A 27,212-nucleotide genomic window follows, 5' to 3' on the forward strand; every position below is an offset into this window, starting at 1 on the left:
GCTCCTGGTGTTTCTTTAGAAATAAACCTTTGTTTAACTAAGGAACAACTGCTTAAAAGGAAGGAGAACATTTAGCCACATACACTTGTCAAATAAAATGAAATGAAAGTGGCTGTATTAATGTGACTCAGCCTAAGGCAGGGAGCAGTTTAACAGAGTGATGACAACCCTGACTCATCCAGGCAAACTTTGAGTCCTCCTGTGTCAAGAGAGCTGGTACTGCCTGCATCACCAAGTGCATGAGTACGGGCAGGAGAAGAAAGTAGCGCCTGGGACTGAACAGGGATCTGAGTGATTTACTAGTTAGCTGATCTGGTTGCACACAATTTGGTGAGTAAGCTGATCTGTGGGCAAAGGGCAAGTAATACTGGACTGAGTGCAGGAGAGGATTTGGAAACATTAGGCAAGCTTGACCCATAGAGGAAGCTACAGCTTTGAGAAATCGCCTTAGAATGAGAAGCATATATTGTTGGGACTCTCCAGAATGCTAAAAGGGGAATTACCTTAGCTTCGCAGTTGGAAATAGCACCGTATAGGGCTGTATATTCTTATCTTCTCCATCAGAAAAGTGTGTGTTCTTCTTGTGGGACTGAAGGAGTGAATCATGGATGGACTGCAACAGCTGTGAACCTCTGTGGCAGGTAGGTCCTAACAGCATTCCTTTTTTTAAAATTTCAGGCAAGATTCATTCCTTTCTCTCAAAGTCTTCCCAGAGGAAGAAGCCCTCACCTCCTCCTCTGTCAAGGAAGTCAGGGCCATCCTAGAGCAACCCTCCTCTGACTGACAGATTTTAACCCAGCTTCTCCTTCACCTCATTTGTTTTCTATCCAGTAATCCTCAAACAAAAAAAACTTTATTGTTTAGTCAGAAAAAATCAAGTTCCTTCCACTGGGAAACTGAAAAAAACAAACCAAACCAGAACAACCAAGCAAACTTGAACTCTCAAAATATTTTCAGGTAAAGATGTAGATTTCAGAAGACTCTTCTTATGAAACTTTTTAAAATTTAAAATAAATCAGATTTGTTAAATGTCTAACATTTTAAGATTTTATAAAAATATTATCTGATTTTTTTTTTTTTAACCAATGACAAATAGCAGCACCTGTAGATAAGTCAGTCAATGACAAAGATTTTGTTAGATAGTTCAGTTGTAAAGAGGGTGACATTTTGGAACTGGGATTAACAAAAGCTTTTTCACAAACTAGTCATTTATTTACTTGTTCTTGGAAGGTGGATAGACATTTTCGATCTGCCTGTCTCTAGTTAATTTCATATCATCAGACTGTTTGGCAATAAGACAATTTTCTTTCAAATGAGTGGTAGATGCTGCTCTTCACTGTTGTGATCTTGGACAACTAGAATTTGGTAGAGGAGGAGTGTTATGAGAGTGAGAAAATTTTTCCTAAATGATGGCTATAGCAGATGAAGAGATGTTTTTCCCTTCCAAATTTGGCTTTGTAAAGAACACCGATATGCTTGTCTTCACTGAGAACCTCATCTGCACATACATGTTGTCTTTCTTGGTTAGGTAATGAGCACCCCATTGTAGCACTAGAAGATTTTTTATTGAATATCAATTTATGAGTTGACATTTTAAAATGAATTATATAAGGGAATAATGGAGAGAAATTAACAGTCCTCCATTAAAGGTATGGAGTGAAAAAAAAAAGTTTTTCTTGAGACCCCATTGCTTTTTTCAGTCTGCCCATTTTTAAAGGTTTTATTCAAACGGGGGGAGCAGACATTGTGTTTGTAGCAACTTAAGGGAACTGAAATTTAATTGTAATGAACAAAAATCTAATCAAAGCAGTTTCCCATGTGACTTATCAGATGTGTTGTATGGGTCTACCTGAGGGTGAAATGAGCCTCCCCCTTCCCCCTTCTCTCTGTAACTGACACATTACTTAAGCTAGAACTCCATTAGCTGTAATGGAAATGTGAACAACTAGCTCCTCATACATGTCAGTTTGCAGATGTCTGAATCCTAGTCCTAGACTGCAGGAACCCAGACCTGGGGTTAATCCCATTGCCAGACTTGTGACTGAGAAAAAACTGAGCAAGTATCCTAAGGCATTCCCAACATGTCTTCTCCTAGCATGGCCTGCTTACTCGTTTGTTCCCTGTTCATACACTGTGCACTCCAGGTAGATAAAGTCCAGCAGGAATGCAGTACGGATCTAGCAGGAAGATACTCTACAGACTGATGCAGTATTTTAGTAGCTCAGTTTCATTCTGTTGATTGGGAAAGACGAGTGACAAACAGAACTAAAGAAGGAGGCATTGAGGCTTCTGTCTCCTTTCAGTATATTAAGAATTCCTAACTGTTCTAGATATTCCTGGTGTGATTTGTAAAACTTGTATCATTTCCACACTCAGAAAAGTTTAGGGGTCTGTTTTTCCCTCATCTTTCCATCCCCTTTCTCTCTCCCTCATTAAAAGTAGTGCATATCCTAAGGTAGGTGTTAAATGGCTCTGGTTTACTCTCATGGATTTGTAATCACAATACTAACAACACTACCTGTATAATTCAAACCTTTCATTGATTCCTCCTGATTAGCTGAGAACAAGCATGCCTATATAGTATTGCACTCCTTTATAGGGCTCATTCCGCCCCAGATGTAAAGTCAACATACCACACAGTGTACCCCAAACCCACACACTGCTGTGTCATTAATCTCTGCATGTAGGATTTGACAGTAATTGATACTAACCTTTACAGATGTAGAAAACCATAGAAACTGGAACAGAGGCATTGTATCTGAAGTTTACTTTCACTGTCAAAAAATGTGTATTTGCTATAACTGATAATTTTTGGAAAGCAAAGAGAGGTCTTCTCCAGGAGGTTACTTTCGCTGGCAAACCTTGTATTGATATATGCACATATGCATCTAGCTAGCTTGAAAAGCATTACAAAAGTAATCCACAACAAAATAAACATTACATTTTGGGACAGCAGATGCAGAGTGGAAGCCCACATGGACAGTTGCCATCCCTATAATGTGAAACAGAAACATGAGATCAGCTTTGAAACAGGATTAAGAGACCCAAATGGTGGTAATTTAGTCACTGCAGTAGAAAACTGTGATCTCAAAATTCCCATCTGCTAATAAGCACATATCACTTTCAGGACACTACCTCACTGATATTCTTCAAGCCTGCCTCACTACTTCTTTGCAGTGAAACATTTCATTTTCAACAGCCCAAATCTCTAAAATTTCATTTTCACATCAGTGCAAAGATAAGATGAGGTTTTCCCCTCTTCCTCTCTTATGTAAACAGAGATAGAACTAAAGAACCTCCCAAATGCCCCTAGCAAATGATTGCAAACACCAGGGCTGCTAACATGACAAGGAAGACTTCAAGGGAATGTGAGAAGGGAAAACCCATATTCTTTAGTCACACACATGGGACTTCACTGCAACTAACTGAACACAGGGTTCAGATGACTACAGATCAGCCCAAATCCATATGCGACTCAAATACAGCACTTTGATGAACTGGAATTATTATTCAGTTCAGTATGAGAGTCTAAGAAGGATGGAAGAAATTGTCGAATTCCTACCATTCTTGCTTTCCTGAATAATTTATAAAAGTGTGAAAATTTAAAAAAGAAATAAAAATCCCTGAGGTGTAGCCTACTTCCTTTTCATCTTTATTTAAATGATAAGAAAACTTCAGAAAACATACCACCAGGTAATGAATGCCTTTTCTCTGAAGTCAGTAATGGTTGTATGTTATTGGTGTAAGAAATCAGGAAGAAATACACTGCAATTACTAATGTTCTACCAACAATTCAATGTACAAAGCACACTTAAACCAGACAAAATTTATATGTTTTGCTAAAAAGCAGAAGACACAATGGGAAAATAGGTTTTCTATATTTTAAAAATGAAGTACTGGGTCTGTGGTCAGGTTTGCTACTATTACTATTGGATTTGAGATTCTAAGTCACACTCCTCTCACTTAAATGCATCATAATACTAAATATAGTCAAAGTTTTCAAAAAGGATTTACCTCCCTTTATCTAGTTTCTTGTTAGAAAATTATGGTTTTGTACACCTTAAGCTCATGTCTGATAAACTCCAGAAGAAGGGGGCCATTGGATTCAAGGCATTAGAAGTAAAGGCAGTTGGTTTGGCTTTACATTGTATAAGTGCATTATCTAGTGTTAACAACAGAACAACACAGGGACCTGAATACATTATTTTCTAATCTAAAGCAAAGATTAATTTATTGAATCTATGTGTAAGGGAAATCTGGATATAAAACAGTCATAGTAATCACAGCAAAAAATACATTATTGAAAGAAAAAGGCACATAGTGTACACTCAAGATGTAAAGCAGCAGTTTTTAAGGCTTTAATAATAAGGAATTGAAACATTCAATTGAGTTTTTACATGATATCTCTTTCATTGTTTTTTTTTGTTTGTTTGTTTATTTGGTTGGTTGGTTGGTTGCTTCTAATGTGTATTTTTACCATACATACTGAAAGACTGAAATATTTCCATACTTAACTGTAACATCCTCTGCCTGGGAGGAGGATGAAGATCTTTATGTCTCTACCACTTCATCTAAGAAGCCATCCAGGCGAGGGGGGTGCACGGGATCTGTCCTTTCCAGCATTTCATGCTGTGGACCCAGTAGCTAAGGATGGGGAAAAGCAAAGTAGAAGAGCCAATTTCTACACTCTGAAGGAGAACACACCAGTTAGTAGATGAAAGAAAATATACTCCTTGATCTCTTCAGCCTTTTGTAGCAGTGCTTGTGAAATGAGACTTTTAAGACGATAATAGCTTGTCCAGATTTGACTGAAAAGACAGTAAATAGTGCGTTCTTGACAACATAGTTTTATTTGTGCACCAAAACTTGGGGTTAGATTCTTAATGAATAAATTTTATAACATGTATAAAGAGGCATATCTGTTCCAAACCACATTACCAGAAAAAAACTGAACGATTTTTATCCATTATTCTACCTCCAAATTCAGCTTAGGATGGAAAGCTAGAACGCAAAATATCACCTTGTATGAATAAAGGGTAAGTTGGTTTCAAACTCACTTGTTATCAAGGCAGTCAAACTCCCCAGAATGCCACTCGTATCACCTCAGCGTGGCTCACAATTGTATAAGGGAAAACTGCAAACTAACCACATTTACAAAATAAACGGGGTAAAAGTAGGACTATTTCAGAGGCAAAGCTGGGCAAAGCTTCAGACATGAAGAATAAAACAGACAGTGACACCTCTTCAAAATCTAACATTTGTTTGTTCTTTTTCCTCCATGAGTTCTGGAACTTTTGGTTATCTGTCTAGTTTGTGTTCTTTTTTTTTTGCCTTTTTTTTTTTTTTTTTTAACGTAGTGTGCTGTAAAGGATACTTATTAGCCACTGAAAAACCAAGAGAACAAATAGCAGGTGGGGTGTGATCTTTGTGAGATTTTAATTTCATAGCAACCACTTGCATTATTCTTCTATAGTGACATTTCTTGAAAGATAAAAGCTCCTTAAAATACGTAAAAAGTTTTGAAAACTTCCTATTCTGTACGTAAAGAGAAAAAATAGTAACTCCTTTGACTAATGAGCTAGTTATTCAGAGGTGTGTCTCTTTTAGGGTATTTTTGAAGAACTTGGGTGAGGTTCCAGTTGTGTTCACATATTTAGATGTGAGCTCTGGTCCTACAGTGGGAACTGGCAGTGGAAATGGGCTTTTCTGAGGGGGTGTCTTGCAAAAAGGGAAGTCTCTTGAATCAATTTCTCATTGTAGTCTTAAAGCAAGACATTCTTCAGTGCTGAACTCTCCTGCTTCTCAGCCTCAATGATGGATAGGTATCCAGGATTTAACATGCATTAAAATGAAGGTAAGTTTTGAAAAAATAATGTAAATGGTCCTGTTGTTTTGACTCTTCAGCTACCCAGACCTTTAACATGTATCTGACCTGTAATGTTTATTTCATTATTCCTTAATCAATTTCAACATTGTCTACTATAAAATACAGGGGCTTGAAAAATATGAAATTACAGCCTTAAATGAAGCATAAGTTTTAAGTAGTCTTAATCAGACAAACAGTCCTGGTGATTGCTCTTAGGTAAGACTGTGCATTAGAGCCATGAATAAAAGATTTCATTGCTTAATGGTCAAATTTACTCTCTAAATTAGGCATATTTTTCAAGAGCACTTGAAATTGTCTTTTTGGTCAATGCTACTATTTTTTACAAAGAAAACATTAAAAAATAATCTGTTTCTTAAAATGTTAACTTTTGTATTTAGGAAGATATAATAATCAACCCCACAAAATTTTCAAAAATGTCTTTATTCAAACACAGGGACAGTGAACAGAACTACAATTCAGGAAACTTTTAGGCCTCCTGAATTCTTAAAATTAAACTGTTTATTTCCCCTACACTCAAAGTAACTGCTATGTTTTGTGAAGATTGGTTTCACTACTTTCATTTTTCTTTCTCTGAGGGTCTAGTTCCCAGATTCGCCAGGTGGGTTTTGCACAAGACCTTACAATCTCTACAGCTGCAGTGGTGTGGGGGCTGGAAGTTCCCCCCATGCTACCTCCCCTTTCTTTACTCCAGCAACCCACTGTTGTAAACCAGACATTGCTGGGCAGCAAAAAACAGGCATTGACTATAGTTGAAGTTCAGTAATGAAACCAAGGCGATAAGCAAAAGACCAAAAAAAACCCCTAAGTGTAGTACTGTTTTTAAGTATTAAGAATATTTCTCTACTAAAAAATAAATAAAAGAAAAGAAAGTATTTTTTGAAAGTGCGCTCTTTGGAAAACAATCAATTATTGAGATAATTTATATTGCATTAGACTAACTGGACAGTCTGTAAGTGTATTTAGTTAGTGCACATTTCTCTGGAGACAAAAGGACTAAAAGGTCTTTTTTTTAAAAAAAAAAAAAGTCAAGCAATGGATTTTATTTTGCACCTTATGGACTGAATTTCAACACCATATGTTCACACAAAGCTCTTTGCAACACAGCATTAGAAACGCACAGTCCTGTCTGTGTATGTTTGAGAAGAAATGTTGTGTCATTCTGCTCAGCTACGCTGGCATAAATAGAAATATACATTATTTGAGAAGTCATGGGTTGAAAGCCTTTATGTATGGATTATGATGGCTTTTCATTCCTCCTGATGACCTTGGGTGTCCTTACATTGCAGTGCTTTCACTTTGCTGTTTCCTGTGGACCAATTCATTCCATATAAACATAAGAAACGCCCTGTGAGTTCAGCCCCACGGTTCATCTGCTATTGTCTCTGCAGAAGCGGCATCAGGAGGTGCTAACGGGATATAAACCTCAACTCTGGCCATCTCCTGCAGCCCATTCTCCAGGTATTCTCCCAGCATCTGTAGTTGCTGAATTAAGAATGTCAGAGAGTACATCTATCTCTAATACGTTTAAGTACCTTTTCACGTTCCTGCTTTCCATGAATTTGCCTGGTCCTGTTCTCAGCTTGCTGGCAGCATTTGCGGGAGCAAGGTGCAGGAGTTCACTGCATGCTGAATGGAGAAGTGCCTCTCAGCGCTGTACAAAAGTTACTCCTGGGAACAAGTTACTTCTGGGAAACAGCAATGACCTCCCCTGAAATACCTTTCTTTGACTCAAATTAGGGTTTTGTTGTTGTTTTTTCTGAAATTTATTCAGAGTTTAAAAATTTTCCTTCTCCTGCCCCTGTGTTTCCTCTCTCTAACTGAATGCATTTGTATTACGCCATAGATTATTTCAGGTTTTAGCACCAAATGTTGTTGCTACTTTAAGATTTATTTTATTCTTTTTCCTATTTCAAGTCCCCTTTTGACTTTTTTTTTTTTTTTTTCCACAAATGTAGTCATGTTACTGACAGGCACAAATATAGTTACTTGCTTAGTGTTTTCAATCCTCATTAATTTCCCTTTTTCCTAATTCAAATAAAGTTCAGACATGTGCCTAGGACTATTTTTGATAGTGCCATCTCACGGGAATGGATGAGGCTTTTACAGCCACTATATGTTGAATTGTAAACCCTTGAAAGCTCCTTGTCTTCATTTTATATTTTCCCTGAATTTTACTCTTGCCATACACTGTACTGTTCCAGGGGCATCATTAATGGGAGGTGAGGGTAAGGACAGCTCAACCCTTCCCTCTCCAGGCAATTAGAACTGACTTATTTCCTATAAACACCCAGCAGGATTTTTTTTTCTCCCATGCACATGGTGTGACATGCACACTACAGCTGCTGCTGCTACATCTGAGACCAGTGCCAGAATGAACCAGGTGGAGGAATCTCTGCCTTAAAGAATTTTGTTGGTTTTTTTTCATAGCACTTCATAAACAATGACGGCATTCATTAAATGACCTCTTATTCATGTCAATATGCAAAAATAACACTATAAATGAATGTATATGTGTATTTTTTTTCCAGGTAATCTCTTTGCAGATTTTTTGGATGTGCTGAACATTCACACATTTTCCTCTATATGAACAATGTCTCTTGTTAGCCAATATATTGTGAACATTTTGATATGGCTCCAGTGGTCTTTTTGCTGATCCCTGGTTAACACACATAGTGTGTGAGGATTTAGTATTGAAAACAATTGCAGCCAAGGCAAATCAGTTAGTTTGGGAGTGAAAGACCCCAGACACAGAGGCGTAATAATTCTGTGGAGAACTCATAATATATCAGAGGTTGTTTTACAATAAAGCAACCTTTGTATGAATACTCAGCCATCAAACAGCAATTACGTCTTTCTAAAACCAACTTTGATCAGTGTGGAATCTGTTTGCTTCCTATATCCCAAACTTAGCAACCACCTGATATACTCCAGCTGATAGTCATTTTTGCAAATGGCAATATTTATCTCTCCTCAAATATTTACAGTTCATGTCCTCCTAAAGGAGATACCTAAACCAGGTAACACAAATCACAACCTAGAAGAGACAGTCGCTCTGCTGTCACCAGAGGCTGGATAACTCATACAGTTACAGCTGCTGGTTTTGTGCCTAACTCCTGTCAGGTGACTCCTATCCCAACTGTCTGCTTTTGGTATCAGTAGTGTCATATCTGTGGTCTGGCTTTCCAGTGAAAGTGGTACTGCCATTCAAAACCAGCTCAGCATGGCACACCTGTCCTCTCTGGCCCTGGCACCCAGTTAAAGAGTGTGCTTAAATAGAAACATCCTGGGAATAGAAGGCACCAATGAGCAAGATCCTTTAAGCATATGTCATTTCATATTTACTTCTTATGCTTCAGACATCACTTAACTGGTCAACTGCCTGTTTCGTCTTATTTCACAGATGCAAAAAGAAAACATCGTGTTCTAAGTGCTTTTTCAACCAAACTTGGAACTAAAGAGTCGCAGTTTCTACAGACCCGAGGCCCAAAGCATTTGCTATGGCACATGCCACAGTCATTCTTATTGTGCCGATATTAAGTTTTTTCCAACCTAAGACAATGTTTTCCACTAGCCTGACAAGTGGACAACCAGAGGTAATAGGTAAGTAAAATATTAAGCAATAGTTCATCCTACACTAGCCATCACAGATGTCTGATCTGAACTTGTCATCAAGGCACTTTCTACAGCCCATAGAGAGAAACAGAGACCTGTGCTAGGATATATGTCCAAGACAGGTAAAAGAGAGTCACATAACATTTTGTGAGCTGTGGATAGGTAAACATGAATCTCACTGCCAAAGTCATTCACGTTCAACGGAGCTCAGCAACTACCTGCTGCATGTAAAAGCAGAGCTCCTGGGGGAGCTACGGGGTATGTAGGCCTTACTGAGAGCCAAGTCCTTTGTCTATGCAGTGGTGGGCTCTCTCTTCCTCTATGTAACCTCATTGTAATTGCAGATGCACTTCGGCTACATAATGTTCTGTGGATTACCAAGCATGAGTCAAGAGTTATTCTGTTCTGGAACAATAACCTGACAAAAGAAGAAACAGAGAAGTACACAGTGAAGTATATTTTGAGTTACAAATTCTTCAATAGCACTCATGAAAGGAAAGTAAGTTGTTCAATGGTTATCCATAGTTTAAAGTGAAATCATATTATTGCATTCAGTAGATGAATTTGAACAATTTCACTCTCAGTGCTTAGTACCATCTACCTTTGTGCAATTCCTTTTCCCTCCTCTTAGGAAAGACTGCAGGAAAAGAAAAAGATAATACATCTTGAATTATACTCTGGCTTTAATGCTAAAGTTAAAACACAACTTTTTGCAAAAGAAACAGAAGATGTAATTAAGGAGAGTGGCTGGACAGAATTTATTTACAAGGCACCTCCAGGTCAGTTATTTCCTACATGCTGTTAAGACATCCAAGCATTTGTGATAATGTTCTGTCTCAGCTGGAGACATAGCATTTCTGTAAGCTCATTATTATCTTATGCTACTTTTTTTGGCATGGATTTTTTGAGCAGGTGACACATAACACCTTGGAATATTGGAGAATTCTTTCATTTATTATACATATTCAGATTCAGAAAACTCCAGTTCTGCTGAACAAGAACTCAGAACAACCCAAACTCTCTCTCCATATTTCCTAGCAACTCGTATCTCTTGAAGATTGCCTTCTGGATCACCTGGTTTCAGGAAATCTTAAAAGAGCAGAAGTTTTCAGCTAATACTTTGGACATTTTTTTTCTTTAAGTGGCTTAGTAAGGCTTTTGTTAGTAGTAGCAGTTGCACTTCTCAGTTGTCATTGTCCAAAAAGCAGAAAGACACATCTGTTCTCACCTGCCACCTATTCACATTTCTAGAAATAAGGCTCCATAGTGGCTTTGTAAAGGAAAACTTTTTTATTATGAAATCCATGTAAAACAAGCATCACTCTTTCTTTTTTCCCCTTTCTTTGTTGCAGTATATATTCAGAATCTTTCATGCATCATATATAACACTTCTTTTTTCAACTGCACCTGGCATATTACAGAAGAAGCTCCTGAAGATATTCAGATCTTTGTTTCACATAGGTAAGGGTCTTGTGCAACATAAGTAGGAAACCATGTTTTTGTGCCTAAGTCTTTGACTTACAAGACTCGTATTTCCTTCCCACAGACACGTAGGAAAAGATTTCAAATGCCAGCAATATATAAAAAATGCAAGAAAAAAAAATATTGGTTGCCATATGAAAGAAATGTATTTCCAACCGTCAAGGAAAATAAACTTAAACATAACTGTAAGAGATCTGATAAATAATTCAAGTGGACTGTCTTATTGCAAAGCTTTTACACCTCAGAGAATAGGTAAGTACTATCTCATTATCTACTATGAAAGTTCATTTATTGCATTATTTCCTTGGTCTGGAAAGCAAAGAAAGGAGGGATGTGTGACAAAGTCAGAATATTAATTTTAACTTTTTATGCATTTATCTCTCTGGAAATCTTACACAAAGATTAAACAAAATGGATTATGACTCAAAGGTTTTTATTTTTTTCTCTGATGGAATATCAGTGTTTATCTATAACTGGCATTTAAAAAAATTGATAAGTTAGTGTTAGAAAATGCAATTTAAAAAGCATTATATCCTTACTTCCTCCAGTTTTTCTCTTTACTATATTTTTCTCTTTTTTTATAGTACTGAAGAAGATGTGATTAAAAAGAAACATAAATAGACAAAAATGTCATTCATAACTGAATTTAAGAATATGAATGTTCTCAAACATCAGTAACATTTCTATTTATTTATTATGTCCTTTTCCAGTTAAAAGTACTTTGACAGTTATTTGTAATTATCTACAGTTTTGAATAGTCATATAAAATTATTTTTTCTTACTTGTCTGGGAAGTTTGAATTAATCTCATGGGTAAGAAATTCACCTGATTTTTAACACAGACTGCAGATTCACATACCTTTAAAATATGAACATGTTGATCATATTCCAGACCTATAACACAGGAATCAGTCATAACTCAAGGGATAGCAAAAAGCTCATTCAAAACTACCAAAATTTATTTTGAGTTAGTTCTCATTTATTCTGTTTTAACACATTAGAATTATTTTCTTTACTTAAAGAATTACATTGCAGTCAGAGCCAGTTATAAGCAAGATGCATTGTTTTAGCAAAATAAAACATTTTTAAGAAAATCAGATTTTCTTGGAAAGACAGTAATAATAAAACGAAAATTAAAAAAGCAGAAAAATTATGTGCAGGAAGACTGTATTAGGTGTTTTCATAGCTGACTGGGAAGATGCTCACTTCCAGACTGGCTGCCTGGGTCTGATCCCACCCACAGTTTCCGGAGCAGAGTTGCCATAGTGCACCCAGTCTTAGGATCAAATGCTTCATACAGCAACAAAAGCTTTCAGGTAATGTTCAGGGGTGATTCTTGAGCTACTTTGATTTCCATTACAACCTCTCAAGGGCTTGCCCAGCTCCACCTTGGTAGTTTCATGTCTTCTTCCACCCTTCTGCTACTCCTCAGGCAACCTTCCCATCCAGGGCCTCCCCGGGGAACACAGGGCTGGACTGGGCAGGAGTGAGTGAATGGATAGGTGAGAGGTAACAGGATGTCCCTTTCTTGCTTCTCTTTCCATCCGCTCAATCTCCATCCCCTTGCTCAGAGCAGTCACCACCTCCTCTTTGCAGAGGCCAGACTGCCAACATTTGCTTGCTGTCCTTCTTCCATTCCTGTCTTAGCCATTTTTAGCCATCAGCAGGGTGCACACCTGTCAGAGCTGGCTCAGCCAGCAGCTTTCCCTCATGCCTCATCACCAAACACAAACCCTGTTAACTTGCCTTGCCTCTAAAACCCATTGCCAAGCTTTGGCAAGGCACCACAAAATCTGATTGTGCTTGCAGGGGATGGTTTTCACTTTGCAATTACTGACTCCAACACTGCAAGCCTCAGTTGTCTTCTCCCTCCTAAGAAGCTGCCCTTCAGGTCACACACATCAAAAAGGGTCATTTATACCTGGGCTTTCCTTAAACAGGGAAGTCTCCAGCTGGGCTTGGCCTCAGACCTTGTGCAGTCCTGCTGGGAGTTACCAGTCCCTGCAATCCAAGCTTCCTTCCAGTAACACGGAAGGACTTGGGCATGCTGGTGGATGAAAAACTGTACACAAGCTGGGACTGTGCGCTTGCAGCCCAGAAGACCAGTCGTATCTTGGGCTGCATCAAAAGGAGCATGGCCAGCAGGTCAAGGGAAGTGATCCTGCCCCTTTACTCTGGTGAGACCCCAACTGGAGTGCTGCATCCAGATCTGGGGTCCTCACTACAGGAAAGACATGGATGGCTGGAGAGGGTCCAGAGGAGACCACCAAGATGATCCAAGGGCTGGAACAGCTCTCCTACAAGGAAAGACTGAGAGAGTTTGGGTTTTTCAGCCTGGATATTGTGACCTCTCAGTACTTAAAAGGAGCCTATGAGAAGGATGGAGACAGACTTTTTAGAAGGGCCTGTTTTGACAGGACAAAGAGTAATGATTTTAGACTAAAAGAGGGAAGATTCAGGCTAGACATGAAGAAGAAATTTTTTATAATGAGAGTGGTGAAACACTGGCCCAGGTTGCCCAGAGAGATGGTAGATGCCCCATCCCTGGAGACATTCCAGACCAGGCTGGATGGGGCTCTGAGCAACCTGATCTAGTTGAAGATGTCCCTGCTCATTGCAGGGGGGTTGGACTAGGTGGCCTTTGAAGGTCCCATCCAACCCAAGTTATTCTTATGATTCCACCATGACATATGGTCTAATAAAACAGGATTCATGCACACCCTGTGCTGCAAGCATCCCAAAAATTACTCAGTTCTGGTTGTCTGGGGGGGGAGGGGAGGGGGGCTGAAGAAATTTCCAGATGATAAGAGAGAATAGCATGAAAAAGTTGTTTCCTACTCTTGGTATGCTTGCTGAAGGGAGAGATGCTCTGGGAATAGTATTTCTCAGACTAAATGAAAACAAGGTTGCTGCTGACTTTCCTCACCTTTCATGTCTCATAGTGTGCCTTTACCCTCAAACACAGGTGTTGGTCACTGCCAACAGCCTTGGGGACAGGCGGAAGCTAACAATTTTACAAGCCCGAGGTAGCTCTAGAATAAGTATTTTTACTGACTTTATAGGAATTTTGCTTAAATAGAGGAGACTTCTCAAAGAGGGGAAGGAAAAAGTCTGAAAGGAAACCCCAGTGTGACATACAAGTCTGTGGAGAGACATGTGGTCACACAGCCCCAGCTACTAGAGCAAGTACAGCAGCTTCATGGATGAGTAATGCTGCCACTTGCCCTTTCTGTCTCTCTCTGACTTTTGTATCCAGCACCACATTGCAGCCCTGTTAGTCCCAGACCTCACTGATCCTGTCCACAGACTTGCCACGCACTTCTGCTGCTTCTAGGAGAGTTTTTCCAGAAAACTTCAGCTGCATTTCCTCCCTTCGCAGCAATGCAACAGCAGCCAGAAGGGACTCAGTGTGAACGTTCCAGCATGCACCCAGGATCAGTATCCTAACACTAGAAAGCAACTGTAGACTTGCTTATCTAAACCAAAGGCTAAAATCCTGGGAAGTCAAATGTCCTTTGCTTACAACCCTGTACCTTATCCCTTTCTAAAAAAAAACCATATTGTCATCATACTCCATGCACCTTGTGACTGGAGAACAATGGCAGGAAAGGGGATTTTTTGTTTGCTTGTTTACATCTCCTAAACACGTTGTGCTTCCTCCATAGCAAGTGCTTGCCTGCTCATTTAAAAGAGAGAGAGAGAGGGAGATTTTTGAAGCATCTGTAGCAAACTTCGTGTATTTAACAAGACCTGCCAGGAGCTGGTATCTTTTCAGTAACCTCTCAGTGAGAGATGAAACTCCATTTTTTTTTTTCCAAAGTTATGCTACTAGGCTCATGGGCAGACTTGTGGTAACCCACCAGAAACAGTGGAAATTACCCTACATGGCAGAAAGCCTGTAGCAACTCAGATGACTCATTGGCATCAACTCTCACTCTGGAGAGTGAACTCAAAGGTCTCACTTTTCCTGTCCACCCTCGCTACCTTCCCTGGAAAGATAAATGAAAAGAAAAGAAGAGTCCCTTTATTTTGAGATGGAAATGGATGCCATTTGGTGAGCAGCACTTTCAAAGAAAATATGTCACTCACTGAACGCCTTCTTTGGGTGTGATAATCTCCCAAATAGTCAGCAATGTATTTTAAGGACTAACACACTCTGTTTGTTTTGCATCAGCATGAATATGAGAAAAAACATGAGGTACACAAGGTCTCTCTGTGCTCTTTTTTTCAGAGAAACTGAACCCACCCATCAACGTCTCAGTTTCCCTTGAAAACAGAAGTATTAAAATTCACTGGAAACCCCCGCCTACTATTGGCTCTGCAAGTAACAAGTGCTTTTTGTACCAAGTGAAAATAACAGATCACAAAGTAAGTGGTTTTTTTGGTAATACACTTATTCTGCATCACATAACTTCCATAAAAACTCTGCATCCCTTGAATTTAATAGAATTAAAATCCATACTTTAAAGAAGTCCTGTGGTCTTTCATGACTAATCTAACATTTTGTCTTTCTTGTCAAAAACGGAAAATCAACACATGAGGTCTTTCAGAGTCATGCTTGCATTGGACTGGATTTGGTTTTTCTTATTTTTTCTTTTTTTTTTTTTCCGGTTGTTTTTTTTTGTTGTTGTTGTTGATTTGTTTTGTTTTTGTTTTTTCTTTTTCTTTGTACATTACTATTGCAGAGATTATTGAATTTTTTGATATAGAAAAATGAGTATTGATAAAAAGTAAAGTTTAGCAGCTACTTTGATAATATTTTTAAAGAAAAATATCCCATGTTATTTCTGTTATTTCTACATACATGACTAAAAGAATGATCCATGTTGTTTGCATGTGTTATATATATTTTAAAAACTTTAATGGTGTATCAGCAGCTTCTTTTAAGTCTTACCAGTAAGAAACAGAACAGCATTATAGTTTAGGCTGTGACATACGGTGACTAAATACCATCTGACATAACCTGGTGACATTTTTAAATTACCTGGAAATAAGAACTGAAAAATTTTCATGGAGATTCTTATTTGAGCTCTCACAGAGTAGAAAGACAAGCACTTGGTTCAGAATACGGTAGGTATGCAATTCAGATGTGCATTGAATGTGAATTTTCTGAATCTTTGTTGTTTTCATCCAGCTGCCTTTGAAGCTGTGTTTTTGTTTAAGAACCTAAATTTCAGCTAAGACACACTTGAGTCAGTGCCCATTACTCTGACAATAAAAGGCTCATCTAAGCTGGCTGCAAACATTTTAAAGGTGATTAAGCCCCGAAAGAACATATGACTAAATTGGTATGCATCCACGCCTTGTTAGACACAGTAGAAAGGAGAAGTGCAATGAGGTAGACACATTATTGATCACATAATGTTATCTTCATAAATTACAGTAGGGCTTATTAATTCAGATGCAGTGCTAATACTTCTAGGCAGTTTCCAGAACTGGCCTTGTTCTTCCCACATTCCCTCATTGCAGCACATGGAAAAACAGCCAAGTACTGTATGCGGGCATGTCAAACGTTCCCAGTCTTTGGGTTTTTGCAGAAGACAGACAGGTAGCTTCCTTCTAGGCCACCTCTGCAAATAATTGTCATTCCCCAAACCATTCCTAAATCTCATATGTCAAAACCCCTGTCCCACATCTGGGGACTTGTCCTTGTCCGTTAACATAGATCCTATTCACTAAAGGCAGTGAGCAGAGGGAGAAGGGGGGTTCATGCCAGATCCTTGTTGTTCTATTCAGACACATGATGAGGCTCTTCTGATCTCATTCTGCCCATGTACACAGATTTTCTTCCTGTTTCAAGACTCAGAGCAATCCACAACATTCATACAGCCACTGCAGCCCCTGTTTCCAGCTTCCTAACACCTTCTACTCTCTGGAAGTAAACATCAAATACATAAAATAGTCTAGTACACCCTCAGTTAAATGGAATAAACCTCTTTTATTTTCCAGCTGCCCCTCTGCTTTGTACACATTTGTAGGATGTAAACATAGGAGAGGAAAGCAAAGAATAATCATTTGGGCATGGAAGTGTATAAACATCTAGAGCAGTAGAAAATCATGTTTTGTTTTGTTCTGTTTTTTCCTCAGATGGGATTGTTTGGGAATACAGGAGAGAAGCAAGTGTGATAACAACAACAAAAACAAGATATATGAGGGTGTGAGATACATGAGGGGGCTTTAGGGTAGATTTGAGGAGAATCAGTGTCAAAGTTAATAATGACTACAATAGTATTTACCTAGCTGAGGAGCAAAAAAAAAGAGGGGAGGTGTGAGTGCAGAGTTAAGGAAGAAAAGCACAGCAGTTGCTAGAAACATAAGAGGGAGAAGAATGGAGCAAGCCTGAGATACTGTTTCCTGGTCAAATCAAGGTCTTAATTGCAGTCACAGAGACTTAATGAGTTCAGGTATTAGGGTGTCCCAAAGTAGGCTTGTAGATATTTATTGAAGAACAGGTAAGAGTTTAATAATTAAAATATACAAGTCTACATTTATTTATTTTGAATATTTGAAGAGATGAATTGCTGAATACTTTAGGCTCACAAATAATGATATTGTGATATAGATCGCTAAAACTTGAAAATAGGGAGTTGATTCTGATGGAAGCTAGGAATGGTGGCATGCACTGTGGAAACAAGATTAGAATCTGAAATGTTGGGTAAGTCTGAAATCAACAAGTAAAAATTCAGTGATAAGGAAATATCCTGTGATTAGGAAGTACAGGTCAAATGTGAAAACACAAAATAAGGAATTAACACATAGGCAGCACTGCAGAAGAAAAGAGGTCTGTGGATTACACTGAACCACAAACTGAATCAATAGTTCCATGTTATTACACAAAGGTCAAAGGTTATTCAAGTATATATGACAGGCATGTCACATGTAAGACGTAGGTTGTGACTAATTTGCCTTCCTAGCTACTGAGTTTCACCTGAAGTTTCAAACTGTGCTTTGGGCACCACCACAAAATACATGCTAAAAACAAGGTTCAGAGAATATCAGTGAGAGTTCTCAAAATAAGCATAGGCTTTGAAAATATGCTCTAGGAATGGAAGACTAAGGGACATAGTCTAGAGTAAAGGAGTGTAACCTGTGTTAAAGAGCACAGGGATCATACTTACCCATGCCAAGTTATGAGTAGGAAAAAGAGTGACTGGCTAAATTTGAAGCCAGGAAAATGTAGGCTAAGATTTAGGAAAAGTGTCCTAATTCCAAGGAAAGCTTAGCACAAGAAAAGGTTTCTGAGGCTGCTTGGGGATGGCTCTGTACAGAGACAATGGATTGGACAAACATGCTCCATGTATGGTCTGGGTAGATGTGACTGAAAGTTTCTGCACATCATGACTGCCAGAAGGTGACTGACTTAGTTTTGTAAGAAGTCTTTCAGTCCTGCATTTTGAAAAATTCCTATGATGACATAAGCTTATTATTGGCTTCTCAGGAAGAAATTTTCAAGCACATCATTTGGTTAACACTTCATCTTCGTAGTCATTTACAACTAACTTTTGAAAGCCCAAGGGCTTTCCCTGATTTTTACTTACTTTTGAAAAACTTAGCATGTGAACTTTTGGACCTATTTTTGGGAGCAGATCTGGAAAGATCTTAAGGAGTGTAAAGGAAGAGAAAGAAATGGCACGGTACACAGGGTCAAATCCATACCACACCAGTCAGTATAAGGAGAGCAGGAGATCACCTGTTCTTAAAGCTGACCTCATAACACTACCTAATTTGCTTTCTGAACACTAAAGATGAAAAAATTCTGGGCCTCTCTGTGTCTGAGACACCTACTTTCTACTTCTTTGCAACTTCCTGACATTATTTTTAAGTTGTATAAGCAGGGGTTTCCTCTCCTGATTTCTTTTTTGTTTCTTCTTAAATTCTCAACATTGTTTATTTACAGAAGCTGGTTTTAGTTTTCAAAAGTGATGACTGATTCAGAGATCCCTGTTTTAAACCCTGACATTCCTTGTGTGAGCTCGATCTTTTGTAGTAACGTGCTTTCTTTTATTGGCACAGCTGAAGATATTTCGAGATAGTCGCTACAATAGTGGGTATCCCTCACCACCAGTCAGCTGAAAAATGCAAGATTTTTTTCTACAAGACATGCAAGTTTAGCACAGTACCCACACCAAAACCTTGAAACTTGCAATTTCATAGTTACTGTATTCGTCCTGCACTTGGTGTGATAAAAAATGAAAGGGGAATCAGTGTTTTCACATTCTTACTGTCCTACTCTAGCTGATGCCTCCTTCCATATTATCAGTCCTAAGTTCTCCTTAATGTTCAGTCCTGAGTTTTAATACAAGCCATGTAAGAGTCAGATTGTGTCTGGACATAAACACTTGTTTGGAAAATCTCTCCTACTAGGTTTGAGATGCAAATAATAGTATTTGACATCCCCAGATCTGTATCTGTTTGAACAGCAATGTGAAATCACCTAAAATACCCCCTTAAATCTTTCTTGACAGATTGTAGATGTCGCTGAAGAGAAATATGAGTATCCCTTTCATAAGCCAGCAAAAACATGTGCAGCACAAGTGAGGGCAAAGAAAGAGATATGTATAAGAAACAAGATATGGAGTGAATGGAGTGAACCAGTCTTTATTGATGATAGTAAGTTACCATGTATTTACTATTTGTAACCCTTAGTATTGGATATGTTCTTACTCTTCAATATATTTACTTCACTACTACCTCTGTTCTTGTCCTTGCCCTATTTTTGTACTGTAACAGTACCTAGAGGTCCACACAACGCACCAGGCTCACACAGCTCTAGGTGCTGTAGGGAAAGGCGATCCTTGGTTTAATGAGTTGTATAATACCTCCTTGGTCCTAAAGCAGTCTAGCACAGGGCTGTTCTCAGAAATGTTATATCTGACTTTGACAGCCTTTAGAAAACAAGAATGGTCAGCAGCTGAGAAGCTCACTACAGCATAATATTAATCAAATCACATAGTCCTCAAGGACTAAGCCTAACATTTCTATTGCTGCATCAGGGGAATAATTTCTTATCTAACAGAGGTAGGAAGTGGTTTAGCTCTCATTTAAACATATGTGCTCCGGCCCCTAGAACTCACTTCAGCACAAATTATACAATAATCTTGTAATATTTTTCCTTCACCTCCTATGACTAGATTTTACCATTCATGTGCTAATAAGGGAAACTTGTGCTTTCCATGATGAGAAAAATACCTTCACATGCAGCAGTTTAGTGTCAGGTTAGGTAAAGGAGTATAATGGAGTGATACTGTATTTATGGAGACAAAATGATGCATGAACTTGTCTCTGTGCACTGGCATGCAAAAAGAAAAAAAAAAAGAAAAAAGTACAATACTAGTTAATACTAATTAAAAAAGATAGATATCTTTATTTAATGCAACAGATTGTGTGTTTTAGGAATATGTCTTTTTGATCTGTTGAGCTTCTAGTACATATTTATCTGAAGACAAAGGAAATAAAAGGCCAGACATTATTATTTTTGCAATGGATTGGAGGTAAACTCAGTTATGGGGTTTATAGGATGTTGCCTGCCTACTCTATCAGATGCCTCACCACATCCCACTGGTCTCATCCCACCTCTCATCTGCCACCTTTGTTGGCCCAGATTCATTTCATTTCATTTCATTTCATTTCATTTCATTTCATTTCATTTCATTTCATTTCATAAAGCATTTCACTTCTGAAATGCTTGGAGAGAGAAGCGTAGTTACTCCACACGATCATTGTGGTGAAGGAAAGAACATGTTCCAGCCCATTGGGGATTTGAATTACCCTTTGGAGATGCTTCTTTCTTATCACTAGGATCATAGCATGGCCAGCAGAGAGGTCTACCTGGTGTCAGGCTGGACATACCTGATGGGTGGGCAGTGGAGGGAGGGGAAATTAGAAGGGATTTTTCTGGTGGGGGGATGTAGGTTTATTCACTCACTGCCAGCCCCTCACCAGAAGAAGGAAATGGAGTTGAACTGTCACCCATCCTGATTCCAGCTTACCAAGCCTTGCTCTCAGCAGCTGCAAGCCTCCTACCACTGTTTTCAACCCTGCTGCTCTTCCAGCTTCCACTACAGCTGTTGTTGATGCTGAACAACGAAAGCATTTCTTCCGCTTCAGAGAAGTCTATGGCAGACAAGGCTGTCATTGCATATAAGCTCTAATACCTCCACGTGTTCAGTGCAGTGTGTTGACTAATGCACAGATGCACAAGTTCACGTAGCGTGGCCATTTCTCTTCTTCTTTCCTGTATTTGAAGAGGATTGGTGGCTTTTATAATATGAATCTATGAATATATGACATAGAGGCACCACATGCTCAGGCAAACCTCTTTAAATATCTCCTTTGATGCTGAGAGAAAGTTTTCTGCTTATTAAATTTGGGAACATATATAAGTGGACATTATGAAGTGTGTTTTAATATTGTCTAGATTAAAAAAAACTCATTATTAGGAGTATCGCTCATGGTAACTCCATGAAAGTCAGGTACCTAATTTCAGAGACACAGTGAATTGAAAAAATCAAATCTTTCTGTGGAGTAACTAGAAAGGAGAAACATTCATTCAGAATTTTTGATTTTGCAAGGTGTCAGTTTTTCTACTGAAAGCCTTGATGGAGCATGCAATGACCTACTTTTTGTTTACTTCTACATGACACTCCGATGTTTCATCTAGGAAATGTACTACATTTCTTTAAGAATGTGTTTTTGAGAGTAATTTCAGCCTCCTTTTAAAAAAGCTGAAACATCAAAATGAAATAACATAATTCAAAACATAACTAAAATATTTGTTATGAAATATTCCTTTGACATGAAAAGAATTTTTTAATTTTCTCATGGGAAACACATTCATTTTCCATTGGAATTAGCATATGCTCTTGAAAAAACCCCCACAATTTAAACTGAACTGAACTGTTTAGTATAGAAACTTTCTGCTAAAAAATGTTTGATCAGCTTTATTCACATATAGAAACTCAAAATAATTGGTCTGATTTTTAAAGCTGCTGAGGATTCATAGATCACTTTGAAGTTATTAGTAATTCAGAGGTGTTCTGCATTTTTGCAAACCAAACCACTTGTTTTAGTATCAAAGTTCTGTTATTTGTGACTAAGATTAACCATTTGCATCTGAAGAAAAAACGCCATAAAATAGTCTATCTAAAACAATACACATGCTTCTTTTTCTTCCTCCTTTCCAAAGTGCATGAGGCAAGAAAGCAAGAGAACCAAACCTCTTTGTGGTTTGGCTGGTGTAGAGACCACTGCTTCCTCTTCTCTTGGCTGTGTATGTGATACGGGGTTAGCAGAATGATGCAGAACTATTACCTCAAACAAAATAATTTCTACTACATAGTCCAGAGATTGTTCAGAATATATCTTCTGTGCACTCATCTCAACAGACAAGCAGAGAAAAACTCCTTTTTCATCTTAAAGTGAATAAAGAATTGCTCACAGGTTTGTGAGTTTTTTCTGGGATTCACAGCAAATTTGTGGAAATTCATAATATCCTTGGTTTACAATACAGATGGGTTCAAACTAGGAACTTTTGTACAATTCTTTTGTTCTTTGAATTTGACCTAAATTGATCCTAAAACTGTTCTGTAACTGGCCTCAGACTATTAACATTTTAAGAGCTGTTCCTGCCTGTTTTTCTTCAAAGTACTTAATTCAAAGAAGTCCAAACTAATTCTGGTTCTAAAGCTAGGTATTAAGCAAAACCAAACAAAGCAAACCAGCCAAAAATACATTTTTGAGTCAAGCAAAGACTTGTTATTTGGGATATTTTGGAGGAAGGAATACAAGGTACAGATCAGTAGTATTTGTTGAACAATACAAATACGTATTGCTGGCATTTCTTTAGGACTATGCCTAGAAGGCTTAAAACAGATAAATACAGTGGAAACCAAGTGTTGCTTTTTGAGTCAAAGCAAATATTTTGTTTGACAAAAAGCTTCCATTTTCATTTTCATTTTGCCTTAAACCACTTACAGCTGTGAAAGGGTGAGGAGGCAGCAGCAGGGGCTGATGGTGCATGGACATGGGAGGTGGCAACGGCGGGAACGCAGAAGCAGCTGAGGCAACAGCAGGAGTGTCAATAGCAGATGGACAGAAGGTTTGATATCCAGAAGAGTAAAGGCTGGATGGAAGTATCCAGTGGCAGGACAGTCCACGTGCATCATGTGAGAGCAGAACTCCAGAGCAATGAGGGGATGGATGCCACTGGAGCAGAGGAAATCAGGCAAAGTGCTGAATCGAGGCAGCAGCAAGGCTGAGAGCTCAAAGGAGGAGGCAGGAACAGTGCTGAAGTCAGAAGCCCCTGTTTCCCCTAAAAACCTCCAGGATATGATTCTTTAAAGCTGTGTAGTTTGGGAAGAGTGCAATATGTACGAGTTAACATATAGTTCATATATCTATGAACTACCCTTTCCCACATTATTAACGTCACCTTTCCCTCTTTTTTTTAAGAAAAGACAGTAGATGCCATGCTGCTAAGCCTCCTGTTTTGTCTCCTGCTTTTCCTTGGAAGTTTGCTGATATGTGCATGTAGAAGGTAATGTACATTTCTGGAAGGTAATATAAATTTATGGTGGAAGAGAGATCAGGGTAGAAGTAATAGCAGTGGTCATGCACCCACCAATAATTGATGCAGCCAACTTCCTCCATGCCACTACTTTTCTGTCTGGCTACGTATGTTTCCTATTGACATGGTAAAGAAGGCTTTCTTGAACTGAAAAATAAATGTGTCCAGGATAGGATGGTAACTCAAGGTGCCTTAATATCTGGAAGGTACAATAGGTAGACGGAATTTCTGTTAAAAAGTAAATTGATTGTTTAATTAATGACTAAATATTATTCATTATTAAGATAAGTTATCATGTGCTCTATCTTCTTTCAGTAAACAAAGATTCAAGGAACTATAGATATGAAAGAGCTAATATAAGAACACAGATTTAAAAGTTTCCCTTGGGGCAAACAAAACATAATTGAAAGCCATCTGTATCTAAACATAAAACAATATTCTGGTCAAATAACGAGGAGTGACTCTGGTCTCAAGAGAACAGCTTGGCTGGCAGATCTTTTCAATGGAAAATTTACATAATACTCAAAACCAACCTTTGTGCTGAAACAAAATGTTTTCATGGTTTTGCACAGACACCACTCAGTCTCAAACATAAATTGTGCTAGACGTCAGCAAATGAGTTGAAAGATATTTTTGATGCTATGCTTACTCCCTATAATTCAGCATTTCTCTCTTTGATTATTGCATTTCATAGGTAAAATTTTTAATTTTGAGAAGCGTATATAGGTGTAGGGGTTTTTTTACCTAGAGACATAGTAGCATGTTACAAGCTCTCACTTTGCTTGGAAAACATATGTTTGCACTTACCTGTACAGTCCTTTTGAATCCCTAACAGGCTAAAACCCAGTCAGGCTGAAGAAGAGCTGGGAAAAATGTTGAGAAAAATGTCTGCAGTGAGTCAAAAAAATTACAGAATGGCTTTACAAACAGTAGATGCCTGACTAATTGGTGTATCTATTACAGAGCATTATTGACGGATCTGTTCCTGCAAACACTTAAGAGTTACATGTCTGTGGCTCTCTCTTTTAGGTTTAGATGCCTGGAAGTTATAACTATGCCTGTTCCACATCCTTCAGATAATATCAAAACTTGGTTAGCTGCAGATGAGGCTCACCACCAGGTAGAGTGTGTCTGTCTTTCTTCTCTCACCACATTGACACGCATGATTCTAGTTGTGATTGGAATGGCACAGCATTACATTTGGAGCAGCGGGTCAGTTTTAAGATGAACTGAGAAAAAAGTATGCAGAGTGTTTGTAGTGAAGCCAGAAGAGAACAGAAAGCTTGTGGAGATTACAGGACAATGATTTCAATAGACTGAATGGAGAAAATCCTCAGCGGAATACTATCTCAAATGTGCCTCAAAGAGAGTGTTTCAGCATATCTACACTTAATGGGCCAACATTTTAAGGAGTGATCACCCTGACTCCCTGCAGAATAGTCGGTCATGGGATATTATGTGTATAAGCATGTGGGCAAGTTATCAAAGAGAAAGTTTTTGTGGAGATCTGCAAGTCATTTGCTATGTTGTAGTAAATGTGCACATTCTTATGGCAAATAAGAGGAGGCTCCACAATGCACACAACATAACTTACCCTAACTGCATACCTAATGCAGGATAAAACTGTATACAGAGATGTTCGCTTTGGAAGAGCTGATGTGCTATAAATTCAGATACTAGCTTATCTCATGGCAAATTACAATTCTCTAATCAACCAGGCAAAACATAAAATAAATATTTGCAATATTTGTGTGGCTGTCATCAATTGAGCTCTTTGACTGGCACATCTGAAGCTTCTTATCTCTATCATTGTGTAAGTTAGAGGGAAAAGCGTGCTAGTCAGGCAGTGATCTATATCCCTATAACTCCAGTGAAACTACACAATGAAATGTCCTCTGAGGTACAATAAGTTTATATCTTATCTGTTTCTCCTGATGAGAAGGTGATGATGTGCCCAAACTATGTATTTTTTGAGGGAAACATCATCAAAATAGAAAACTGTAATGAAGATTTTTTCCTTCCTATGTACTCAAAACATTTGTTCAGAGCCTGTACATACATATTATAATTGTACCTAAAATATTGCTGATACCCAAAATAACAAAGACATTAGTTTTAGATATACTGTAAAAGTTAAAAAGATGGTGCTGAGGTAATCTGTTTTATCTGACAAATAAATATAACCCCTGAAAGCTAGGCTGTGGCTTTGACATAAACCTTAGGTACCTAGTCATATGATCCTGGAGGGTGACAAGCAAGAAAATTAGAGCTCAGAGCAACTAAGCAAATTTTCCATGAGCAACTTCTAGACTGAGAGAGTAACTCATATGACCTCTGTATTCCAGTTACGTGACAGAGTACGTAATCTGTACTGATCCCAGATAAATCAAATAAGTAGCATGCTTCTAACAATTTGTAATACCATTGAATACAAGCATTGTGCTTAATGTAATTTTTATCCTACAGAAACCAATGTCAGTTGAAATGGAGATGCACTCAGAGGTTGGTTTGGACGTTCGAGAAGTGAATGGAGATGAGAACATGCAACGACCAAAACATTTGAAAGAATATGGATTACAAGACCTGTGGGGATGACACCTTTTTTTTATCTTCATGCAAGAGTCACCTTTCTGTGAAGGGAACAATAATCTGACAGATCTAAGAATGGCTGATACTAGAGTTTGTCTGAGTCCAATAACTTGCAGTATTTTGAGCTCTGATATTGTGCAACTCTTAAAATGATCTTTGGATCACAAAGGCAAAGCAGTACCTTGCAGTTTGTCTCTATTTCTGATCTGCAGTCTGGTACAACACCTCAGACAATATGGATGCCATCCAGAGGAACATGGACAAGCTTGAGAAGTGGGCCTATGTGAATCTCATGAGGTTCAACAATGCCAAGTGCAAGGTCCTGCACATGGATCGGGGCAACCGGTATCAATACAGGCTGGGGGATGAAGGGATTGACAGCAGCACTGCAGAGAAGGACTTGGGGGTACTGGTGAATGAAAGACTGGATATGAGCTGGCAGTCTGCTTGCAGACCAGAAGGCCAACTGTATCTTGGGCTGCATCAAAAGCAGCATGGCCAGCAGGCCAAGAGAGGTGATTCTGCCCCCATGGTCCATTCTGGTGAGACCTCACCTGGAGTTCTGCATCCAGGTCTGGAGCCTTCACTACAAGAAAGACATGGACCTGTTGGACAGAGGCCAGAGGAAGGACACCAAGATGACCAGAGAGTTGGAACACCTCACCTATGAGGACAGCTTGAGAGGGTTGGGGTTGTTCAGCCTGGAGGAAAGAAGGCTTCACAGAGACCTTATTGTGCCTTTTGCTACTTGAAAGGAGCCTATAAGTAGGATGGGGACAGACTGTTTAGAAAGGCCTATTATGACAGGACAAGGGGAGATGGTTTTAAACTAAAAGAGGGTGGGATTCAGGCTAGACACGAGGAAGAATTTTTTTTATAATGTGAGTCATGAAACACTGTCCCAGGTTTCCCAGAGAGGTGGTAGATATCCCATCCCTGGAGACATTCCAGGCCAGGCTGGATGGGGCTCTGAGCAACCTGAACTAGTTGAAGATGTACCTGCTTATTGCAGGTGGTTGGACTAGATGACCTTTGAAGGTCCCTTCCAACGCCAATCATTCTATATGATCTAATACTG

The 27,212-nt window shown here is 38.6% G+C and overlaps 1 protein-coding gene across 2 annotated transcripts; it reads left to right on the forward strand.

Moving 5' to 3' along the window:
- On the forward strand, nt 1-27,212 carry LOC106145681 (interleukin-5 receptor subunit alpha). Of its 2 annotated transcripts, XM_065074759.1 has the most exons (13): nt 1-641; nt 5,761-5,854; nt 7,174-7,345; nt 9,288-9,487; nt 9,844-9,998; nt 10,131-10,278; nt 10,852-10,960; nt 11,046-11,233; nt 15,212-15,348; nt 19,446-19,590; nt 23,431-23,515; nt 24,575-24,665; nt 26,012-27,212. In XM_065074759.1, exons 4-13 carry the CDS (start codon nt 9,385-9,387, stop codon nt 26,138-26,140), a joined length of 1,290 nt encoding a protein of 429 aa, XP_064930831.1. In that variant the 5' UTR covers nt 1-641; nt 5,761-5,854; nt 7,174-7,345; nt 9,288-9,384; the 3' UTR covers nt 26,141-27,212. The 2 variants fall into 2 exon arrangements, with proteins under 2 accessions (XP_064930831.1, XP_021143507.2); XM_021287832.2 differs by lacking the exon at nt 5,761-5,854.

This window comes from Columba livia, chromosome 1, assembly GCF_036013475.1.
Source record: "Columba livia isolate bColLiv1 breed racing homer chromosome 1, bColLiv1.pat.W.v2, whole genome shotgun sequence".
NCBI classification, from domain to species: domain Eukaryota; kingdom Metazoa; phylum Chordata; class Aves; order Columbiformes; family Columbidae; genus Columba; species Columba livia.